Source organism: Erithacus rubecula, assembly GCF_903797595.1.
Source record: "Erithacus rubecula genome assembly, chromosome: 21".
NCBI lineage: Eukaryota > Metazoa > Chordata > Aves > Passeriformes > Muscicapidae > Erithacus > Erithacus rubecula.
The window spans coordinates 2,411,720-2,422,551 of record NC_136673.1 but is presented as its reverse complement, the minus strand read 5'-3'; the positions used below and the strand labels follow the sequence as shown (position 1 = coordinate 2,422,551).

General features: G+C 54.7%; 1 protein-coding gene across 1 annotated transcript; it reads left to right on the top strand.

Moving 5' to 3' along the window:
* Positions 1-387: 387 nt before the first annotated feature.
* Positions 388-7,271, top strand: LHX3 (LIM homeobox 3). Its single transcript, XM_079323879.1, has 6 exons — positions 388-672; positions 3,149-3,320; positions 3,499-3,701; positions 3,851-4,002; positions 4,084-4,255; positions 5,780-7,271. The coding sequence occupies exons 1-6, from the start codon at positions 603-605 to the stop codon at positions 6,196-6,198; spliced, it is 1,188 nt and encodes a 395-aa protein (XP_079180005.1). The 5' UTR covers positions 388-602; the 3' UTR covers positions 6,199-7,271.
* The last annotated feature ends 3,561 nt before the right edge of the window (positions 7,272-10,832 follow it).

Below are 10,832 nucleotides of genomic sequence, written 5' to 3'. Positions count from 1 at the left end.
CAGCCAGCCCGGCCCCACAGCCCCGCACAGCCCCTCGTGTTACACACACTCCGTCCGTGTCCGCCCCGTCTTCAATTAGCGCAATTAACCTCCCGCAGCCGCCGCACGCCGCGGGGCAGACATCCGCTCCCTCTCCGTTAATTAATTAGCGATAAAAGAAAGAGGGAAATAACTCCTTCCCCCCTGCTGCCCACGGGCGGCGTCGGGGGAGCCGCGCCCCGCGGGGACAAACGAAATTTGGGCTGGGGGGCAGCCGGGAGGCAGCGGGGCCCGGGCGGAGGCTCCCCCCGACAGCAGCTCCCCCGAGCCGCTCCGTGCGGGGCTCGCGGGGACCCCGGGGCCGCTTTGAGCCCGAGGGCGGCGGCTGCAGCCCGAGCCCACGCGTGGGACGGCGGGGCCGGCGCTCCCCCCGCCGCTTTTGTGATGCTAAAGAGGCCGGGGATGAACCGCGGCCCAGCTGCGGCCCGGTGCCGCCCCCGGCCCGCCCCCCGCGCCCCCCCGCTCCGCCCAGCCCCGCGCCGCTCCCTGCGCGCCCCTCCGCGCCGCTCCGCCACTCCCGCGCAGCCACCCGCGCACTTCGGACGGCGCCCACGGAGGCCGCGATGCTGCTGGAGCGGGTCCGAGCCGGTTCGGAGAAGGCAGCGGAGCTCTGCCCCTTCCCGCGGAGCCCAGGTGAGGGGCAGGCGCGCACATCTCCGCGTCCCCCCGCGGAGACACCGGCGGCTGCTCTGGGAGCCCCGGCCCGGCCGGTTCCGCGTTCCCGGGGCACCGTCGGATCTGGCTGCAGCATCGGGGGATCCGTCCCGGTCCGTCCCGCCCGCCCCGCGCTCTCTCTCGTTCTCTCCTGTCTGTTCCCCGGTACCAGAGCCCCCTCGCTGCCCCCGCACGCTGCCGGTCCCGTGGCTGCTCCAGGTGCCCGTTTGGGTCCCGTCGGGTCTGGGCTGCGGCTCCCCCGATCCCGGGAAAGGCGGCGGCTCCTGCGCCACGGTCCCACCGCTCCCCGCTCAACGAGAACAGGGACGGAATCGGGATTTCCCAGTGCCCGACGGTTCCTTCCGACTGCGGGGACCACCCGCGCCCCCCTGCCCAGCTCCCAAGCGGCTTTTTCCCCACTTTAGGAAAACTCCGTTAATTCTTCTCTTAGACGTTCTTCCGTCCCGTTGAACGAACGGGGTCAGCCCTGTCGGGACGGGGAGAACCGGGCTGCGCCCTCCGGCTTGGCCGGGGCTCCGGGGCTCAACGGGGGAGGCCGAACCAGGTTCGGAACAGCGGGTCCGGTCCCGGAACGGCGTCTTCCCGGTTCTCACCAACATCGAAAACGGTCAATGGGGCTTAAAAAAAAAAAAAAAAAAAAATCAACGACGAACCGGGGCGAGGGCCCCGCCGGTGTGCGGAATCGGAGGCGTCACCGTGAGCGGGACCGACCGCGCGGCCCCGCAGCCGCCGTGAACGGGCCGGTGCCCCCGGTTCTACCCCGGTTCGCTTCCCGTGGCTGTCCCCGTGCGCTCTCCGCCGTGCGCACATCGCATTTGTCCCGGCAACGGGAGCTGCTTGTGCTCTCCAGGGACAGAGGCGACACCGCCGAAATGGAGCCCCCGGTACCCGAAGGACGCGCAAACACGGTTTTCCCGCAGGACACGATGCTCGCTCACGGCCCCGCCGTCCTGGGCTCCGTCGGGGCCCGGGGAGGCAGCGGGGATGGCTCGGCGGCGCTTACCGTGCCCGAGGCCCGGTCCGGGGGGGTTCGCTCCGCCGGGGGGACCCAACCGTGGGGTGCTTTACCCGGGCCGTGGGCAAATCCCGGGATTCGCCGCTCACAACGAGCTCGGGGCAGCCTCCCCCGGCGCGACCCCCGCCCGCCGCCAGCCCCGTCGGGGCTCGTTTCCGAGCGCCCCGGAGCCGCGTCCCTCCCGCCGAGCGCAGCCGGGAAGGGGCGGCGGGAGGGGATGTGCCGGGGGCGGGGGGGATTAAATACAGCGCGCCGCCGTGCCCTGCCCGGCGCTTCAGACCGGTACCGGCGGCGAGGGCCGGCGTCTAAAAATAACCCGCTTTAGCGAATTAAATCCCCGGCGGCGCGGGGGTGGCAGCGGTGGGAGCGGGGGACAGCAGCCGCCGTGATTTGGGGGGGTCCGGCGGGGGGAGAGCGGCGGTGCCGCACCCGCGGAAGATGCGCCAGAGCCCGCGGCCCGGCTGAGCCAGCGGAGCTGCCGCGGATCGCCATGCAGCGTAAGAGCCGCGGGCCGGGCCGCACCGGGACGCTGCGGGATTTGTTACCGGGCCCGGGGCTCCCTCCCGGCCTTAAGCGCTGCCGCTCTTGGGGGTGTTTGTTTGGACGCGGTGAATTGTTAGGGATAACGATTATCACCTCCACCTCTTAGCCCTGTGCACGGCGATGCAGATCCCTATCTCTACATATAATTATCTTTACATAGAAATACTCTCCGTTTCTGTACAGCTCTGTCATACATCTCTCCGCCTCTCTTTATATTGATATATCTGTATTTATGTACCTCATATCCGTATTTTCACCTACTTATTTCTATCCATATCTATATATTGAAATCTATATATTTATGTCTATATATCTGTACATTTCGTTCTCTAACTGCGGTGTCTGTTTATTTTTATATCTGTATTTCTCCATAACTGTACCCTTATCTCTTTCTGTATGATCTCTGTCGGTATCTTGAGGGGGACGGGACAAGACTGCCGTGTTTTTATTCTCAGTGCAATTCTCCTAAATTTTAGTAGTTTCTTTCGTTCGGGCTACCCCGCCGTTGCTCGCAGGTGAATTTTGGAAGTTTAGGAAAGTTTATTTTTTTTTAGGAAAAATAAAAAGAGCCTGGGATAATTACAGCTTTGCCGGCGGCTCGCTCGGGGGGTTAATTCCGTTTCCATCACTTCCCTTCTTGTTTATCTCGGTTCTCCCGGGCACTTCTCCCTGTGTGTGCTCGGTACGGGAGCTCGCTGCTCTCTGCGACGCGGCGACACAACGAATTTGAACGAATAATGATTTTTTTCATGCTGTTCCTCGGGCAGCCCCCGGGTCCGCCGTCAGTCGGCGGCGGGGCGAGTCGGGCCGGGCTGGTCGGGGAGGCGGAGGGGCCACCGGGGCTGACCGGGGCTGACCGGAGCTGCTTCCCCGCAGAGATCCCGCTGTGCGCCGGCTGCAACCAGCACATCGTGGACAGGTTCATCCTCAAAGTCCTGGACCGGCACTGGCACAGCAAGTGCCTGAAATGCTCCGACTGCCAGACGCAGCTGGCCGAGAAGTGCTTCAGCCGCGGGGACGGCGTCTATTGCAAGGAAGATTTCTTCAAGTGCGTGGGGAGGGCACGGGAAGGGCCGGGGGGTGTCTCAGCGCGAGCAGCACGGGCGCGTTTGGGGTTCAGCACCGGGACAGCGGCACCGGGGCAGCACCGCGGACAGCGGCGGGTCCGGCGGGACCGAGCCCGGCCTCCCCCGGCTCAGCGGCCGCCGCTTGTCCCCCCTGCTCAGGCGCTTCGGGACGAAGTGTGCCGCCTGCCAGCAGGGCATCCCCCCGACCCAGGTGGTGCGCCGGGCCCAGGACTTCGTGTACCACCTGCACTGCTTCGCCTGCATCGTCTGCAAGCGGCAGCTGGCCACCGGCGACGAGTTCTACCTCATGGAGGACAGCAGGCTGGTCTGCAAGGCGGACTACGAGACGGCCAAGCAGAGAGGTACCCCTTGCCCCGTCCCTTCCACCCCCGAGGGCAGCAGGGAGGCCCCGGGACAGACTCACACAGCGGGCGGGAGGGCGCCGGGAGAGCCCGGGGAGGGTCGGGTGAAGTTGGGGATGACTTCACCCCTCACTCGCCCCGTGTCGCAGAGGCTGAGTCTACGGCCAAGAGACCCCGCACCACCATCACGGCCAAGCAGCTGGAGACCCTCAAAAACGCTTACAACAACTCGCCCAAGCCGGCGCGGCACGTCCGGGAGCAGCTTTCGTCGGAGACGGGGCTGGACATGCGGGTGGTGCAGGTGAGAGCGGGGAACGGGCGGGCCGGGCGGGCGGGGAGCGGCCCCGCAGGCTCCGAGCTCCCCCGCCTGCCCTGCTCGCAGGTCTGGTTCCAGAACCGCAGGGCCAAGGAGAAAAGGCTGAAGAAGGACGCGGGGAGGCAGCGGTGGGGGCAGTACTTCAGGAATATGAAGCGATCCCGGGGGACATCCAAGTCCGACAAGGACAGCATCCAGGAGGAGGGGCCCGACAGCGACGCCGAGGTTTCATTCACAGGTCGGTCCCCGCAGCCGCAGCCGAGCTCGGGCCGTGGCCCGGCTGTTTCACACCCTCGGTGCTGGGTCGGAATTGTCAGCAGTGGAACCACGGCTGAAACCAAGGGGCAGAGGTGGGACAGGGGCAGAGGCGCGGGATTCACCGCGGGGGAAGCTCCACTCTGCCCCCGGCCCGACCCAAAATCTGCGGGAAGAGCAGGGAGAACTCCCCGGGCAGGCGCTGCAGGGTCAGAGCCGCTGCTCCGACACGGAACTCTCGGAAATACAAAAGCCGGGAAGCCCAGAACTATTGAATGTTTCTATAGGAAAACGAGAAAACTAGCTTGATTTAGTTTTTAAAAATTTTGGTCTTATTTAGGGATGGTTTCATCTGTGCAGTTGCTCGTTAGGACTCCTCAGTCCTGTGGGAGCTGTTGCTGTGCTGCAAAAAATAAATTGTTGCATGTTAGGCGGCTTCTGCAGCAGTGTCCCCTTTTTGGAGACGAGATTCCTGGTGACAAAACCAGGACAGACCAACAGCAGCTCTGGTTCTGTGCAACCTCGCCCTGAACTCTCCAGACCCACAGGGACAGGACCTGGGCCGGGTGACATTTGCAGGGACATGTTCTGCACAACCCCAAATCCAGCCCAGAGCTCCATCCCAAATTTTTGTATCATTTTTAGGAATTGGAAAGAAACTGAAATGCAGAGCTCTGTACATATTTACACAGACTGTGTGTTTATAAACACACAATTTTTCATCTCAGCTCCTCTCTCGTGCTCCTAAAAACTGTTTGATTTTCGAGTCTGTTTATACACACTGTGTATCAGCTCATTAAATATGAATAGTCTATAAATAATAACTAAAAACTGTCGAACAATTATTGAGATCTCGGTGCCACAAACAGGTTTGTATCCCAGGCAACAGAGCAGCTCTCACTGTCCATAAAGCCCCTAATGAATACAAACAATTTTTGTTGGGAACTTTAAAAATATTGCTCATTTTTCAGGAGTGTTTTAAAGCCATAAAAATACATTCCGTGTTCCTGTGATTTCCTTAACCTGTTCCTGAGCAGACAAATATCTTAATTTAATATCTCTTTTCTGAGCAATGGGGAATTTATCTTTCATTGGTGATAATGTGACGTCCAAAATAAAAGTGATATCAAAAATTCAAGATAAACCTCAAAACCAAATAAAAAAAAAGGTGGAAGTACATTTGATTCACTTCCCCTTTAAAGAATTATTTTTAAATCACAGTCTAATATTTTAATATGTACTGTCCATGCATATTTTTAAAATCCAAGATGTATTAGACATTTGTACTCAGAAAAAATAATAATCCCGTGGCTGCCTATGAAGATCTCTCAGCAAGGATGGGAATAATAAGGAATTACAAGTGGAAGAGCGTGGCTGCTCAGCTCCCATCCTCCTAATCTGTTTATCCCCAGAGCCTGCAGGAGTTCCAGGGTGACTGGTGCTCTTCCAGTAAAACCAGTCCGCTCCAGCACCGCTCCACCAGTAAACCAGCCCTTTTCCCTTCCAGATGAGCCCTCCATGTCCGACATGAGCCATTCCAACGGGATTTACAGCAGTCTCAGCGAAGCATCCCCCGCCCTGGGGCGGCAGGCGGGCACCAACGGCAGCTTCGCCCTGGATCACAGCGGGATCCCGGCCCCGGAGCAGTTCCACGAGCTGCGCTCCAGCAGCCCCTACGGCATCCCCCCGTCCCCAGCGGCCCTGCAGGCGCTGCCAGGCCACCAGCCCTTGATCTCCAGCTTGGTTTACCCAGACAACGGCTTGGCCATCATGGCACAGAGCGGACCAGGGGTGCCCCAGCCCATGAGGGTCCTGGCAGGGAACGGACCCAGCTCCGACCTCTCCACGGGCAGCAGCGGGGGGTACCCGGATTTCCCGGCCAGCCCCGCCTCCTGGCTGGATGAGGTTGACCACGCTCAGTTTTGATCAGGGCAGTGGGAAGGGAAAGGACTCGGTGCTGCTCAGTGTCACCTCGGGAAGGACAGAGGGACGAGCAGAGGGGATTGTGGAGATCCTGGCAGAGGATGGTGGACAAAGGCCCTGGCGCTGCAACTGTTGGAGCATCCAAACCAAACTGATTCTCGTGTCCTTACCAAACACCAAGACTTGTGCTTTACAGATTTGACAGGAGGTATTTTGCATTTTGTTGTCAGTGCATTCTCCAAAGCAAGGACTTGCTCCATCACCCATCCACACCGAAAACATTTCTAAGGGAAAATAAAATCCTCATCCACGGTGAAAGGTGTGACAATGTCTATATTTCTATAGGAGAAATGTTCATAGTGAATCACTTCAGAAATCCATGGTAGGAAACTTCTCTGTTCTTCCAACAGATTTTTTAAAAATGCACCAATGCGGTATGTTTTGTTTTACTTTGAATTTACATTAACTTTTCTAAAATGCAACGCTCTTTAATATGCCAATCATTTATCAACAGCCCTTTTCCTTTGTAAAATGAAAATCATACTTTAATTCTGCTTCTCCCCTCTTTAATTTGTAGATTGCTAGGTTGACTCTTCCATATAAGCATTAAACCGTGAATAGATGTATTTATTACCAAGTAATTCCACGTTTATCACGAGCTCAAGAGGTGAATTTTCTTAACCCAGGGACACTGGGGATGGATCTTAAGCTTTTCCTTCAAATTTCTTTGCATCAGTTTTACTGCAAAGTGTCTCAAAAATCACCCTGATATCTTGTTGCCAAAAATCTTCTTAGGGAGTTGGGCTGGTTTAAGATGAGCCCTTCCCCAGGCACTGCTGGAATGAGCACCCCCTTCCCTGGGGACACATCTCTGTTCCAGGCATTTGTGTTTTTCCAAGGATATCGTGCAAGCTGATTGTGAGGAAAGGCAAGACAATATGTATATTGTTATCTGTAAAAAATTATGGAATTATCTGTAGATTATGTGGATGTCCAGTGTCTTTTATTTATATTCTCGCTTTCTCTCTGATGATCAAATACTTCAAGATTACAAATAAATTTGTCAGCTAAACTTTTGAATAGTCTTTTGCTAAATTCACGTCAATATCAGTAAATAAAAAACCTGAAATTAAAAGCTCTTAAAACTTGATGCCATGATTGAACAAATATTCATTTTCAATAGAGGAGCAAACTCACTGATGTGGAAATGATTTGGAACAAAAAATAATGAGGATATGGGGGGCTGGCAATCCTTGGGAGATCTGAACAGGATTGCTGTGGTTTGCTCATTTTTTTGATAGGACATTGTTATTTTTCAGCATTTGTGGCAAAGGTGGTGGCTGGAAACAACAGGAAATAGTCTGATATCTGTCTGCAGAAAGTTGTGAATGTGAAACACAGATATGGAAATATTTCAAAGAGAAATGGGAAAGAAAGGGAAAAAATTCCTAAAATAGTTTGACCAAACATATTGCATATATATATATCTATATATTTACACACAAATACACATCCAGATAAACACATGGCAGAGACAGGAGAAACCCCAGGAAAAAATCTGCCTCGTTCTGTTCTGAACTGAGTCCAGAGCTGGGCTCGGCAGCTTCTCCTTCCTTCCCCAGAAGTGAATAATAAAGAGACAACTGTTGCTGCCAGCCTGTAGTTACACCACAGGGACATTTCTGATGGAAATTTATGGAGTAAATAGAAAACTGTGGAATTAAAATGAGCAGATTGCAGAACTTCACTGAAAGAGAAGAGTTTGTATTTTCAAGAATTTTGTGTCTAGAAATGTCCTCACCTAATCTGGGCAGGTGCTTTGTGTCAAAATACTTTGGCAGTTCAAGTATACATAATATTTTCATGTAATAGACTGAAAAAAAATACTTTGAAATACTCTTATTCCCTAAAAATTAAGAAATAACAACAGAAAGACAGAAATGCTGTTGGTTTTGTTGTTATGAACCCAGTCTAATAACTGTAATAATTGAACCTGTGTTTTGTAGATATTTTTCTCATCGTTTCCCTCCCACTGTTTTTCCTCTGCCCATTCCCAGGGGATGGGTGAATTTAAGAAAGGAGGAAATGCAAATCTCCCTGCTGCCTTTGTGATTTGCTCTCAGAGGCAGAACAGGGCTGGAAGTTGTTGGTGCTTGTGCAGCTCTGAGCAGGGAGAGGAGTCCTGAGCTCAAATTCAGGGATTGCATTTCAGCCTCTCCTTTCAGGGCCGTGCCTCAAGGATTCCATTAATATAAATGCTTTCTTCCTGTTAAAAAGAAAAGCAATTTGGAAGAGGCAAATAAAACTAACACTGTCCAAGTGACTGACAGCTTGTAAAACCCAGGCAGAGTCAGGGAGAGGAGGTTTGCACTGCTCAGTTTGCAGGTGGCTTTACAACCTCCACTGATTTCCATCAGTGCATGACATGGGAGGCAGGAAATTTTTTGTCTTCTCAATGAGGAAAATATATTAATATTTTCATTTTTTTCTCCCCAAACAGCATATTCACCTTTGTGCCTAAACTGTGTTCCCTACAGAACTGTTTAGATTTTATGTCAAACAGTAGAGGCAGTTATTTTTTTCTTATTTGGATTTCCTGTGTGAGGCCAATGAAACCAAATCCCCATCCCAGGGGACAAACACTCCTCTCCTATCCAGTCTGATCCAGGAGAGGAGGTGACAAAGAGGGACCAGGAGCTTGGGCACAGAGTTTGGGGATCTCAGTGCCCCTTGTGGGGGTGTGAGCTGGGTGAAATCCTTCATCCACATGGAGCAGGGAGGGTGGGCACAGCCAGTTCATCCTCAGGTCCCCTCTGGTGGCTGCCCCCAGATGTATCAGAGCATCTGAACAAAAGTCAGCTCTGCCCTCATGTCCCACCTCACCTCCCCCTGCCCAAATCACAGTCCTTGGGAACAAGGCAGGAAAACCTCTGGATTCTCTTCCAGCAGCACAGGCAGAGCTGCTGGGTAACATGAAGGGGGTGTCCCAGAATATTTACTGGTTTCAGTAAATATCCCAGCAAAGATGTTGCCTGTCTCACCAGCCACCCACGGGTCAGCAAAATCAAATTCCACGCGGTTTTTTTTGCTCCCTGGTTCTTCTTCCACTGAGGTCTGAAGTGTCCCTGTCCCTCCACGGAGGGCAGAGCAGAGTCTGGCTGGACACAAATCCTGCATCCCACTCCCACCCAGCCCCTGGCCTCTTTCAGCGCTTCTGCAGAGCCTGGAAAAAGGCTCCGAGTCAGCTGGAGGCGAGTAAATCATTCCTGACAGCTACATCTCTACAGGGCAGTTAGAATTAATGTAACAATTTGGCATTTAATGAAGCAACAACATGCTGGGCTGCAGAGAATAGCTGGGACCTGCTGCAGTCATCTCATAATCCCCGAGGGACACAAACGGCAGCGGCTCCATCAGATGCTGACTTGTCAGGCTGAGCAAACGGCCGGGTGGGGACAGCGAGGGACAGCGAGGGACAGCGAGGGACAGCGAGGGACAGCGCAGAGCCGGGAGCGGGCAGCTCCTCCAGCTGGGACACAGCCAGCGTCCGGCAGCTGAGCTCGGCTCCAAGGAGCGAGCCCAGCCTGGAAAAAATCCCCTGTGCTCCGGGGATGGGCACAGCTCTGGGCAGCGGGAGCATCCCCGGGGATCACATGCAGCATCACCGGGAGCATCCCCGGGATCACCGGCAGCATCACCGTGTGCATCCCCGGGATCACCGGCAGCATCACCGGGAGCATCCCCAGAAATCACCAGGAGCATCCCCGGGATCACCGGGAGCATCCCCGGGGATCACCGGGCATTTCCCGTTCAGCTCTTCCCAATGCTTGGCCTGAGCAGGTTCACAGAGATGTTGAAAAATGTTGTTTGTGTAAAAAAATAAATGTTGTGAAGCTTGTCTAAGAAGAACAGAGAACTAAATCAGCACTGGAGGGGGGGATTGGCAGAACAATGTGTTTCCTAAATAAAACCCAGCTCGATCAGGTGCTCTGCACCCCAAACTCAGATTTCTGCACAAGTTGCAGATATTCAGCCGTTTGCAGGATAAAAACACTCCCTGCTTGGAGGAGGGGGAGAGGGGGATGAATGCAAATGACTTCAGAGACAATCTCCCATTTCCCTGTACATACACACGCTCTCTAAGCACCGCAGGCTGCAGCAGCTTGGATGCTTTAAAATAAATCACGCACTGCTTTTTTTTTTGGCTCGCTTTTAAATGAAAGCACAGCACAAAACAGCATCCCCTCAGCTCCCAACCCACCCGTGCAGGATCCTCTCCGGGGCTGGCTGCTGTGTGTGTGTGGCCATAAACCTCCCCAGGTTTTGTTGTGAAGCCTCACGGTCACCGGCTTTAAGGGCTTGACAGGTTTATAAAGTGCTGAGTGTCCCCCAGGGAGGAAGGCACTGTTTGCAGGGAAGATGAAGCGTGCCATACCCAGCTGCTCTAACAAGGCAGCGGGAAATCTAAATTAATGCAGGAATCACTTGTGTTTTGCCGAGGGAGGATGCTGTTCTCAATCCGTGGAAGCAGCCCATTGCAATAGTCATTTCCAGCAGGGATGGGGTGCAGGGTCAGGCTCCCCCGGCCGTGCTGAGGAAATCAGGGCAGGAACAGAAGCACAAAGCACAGGAGGGAA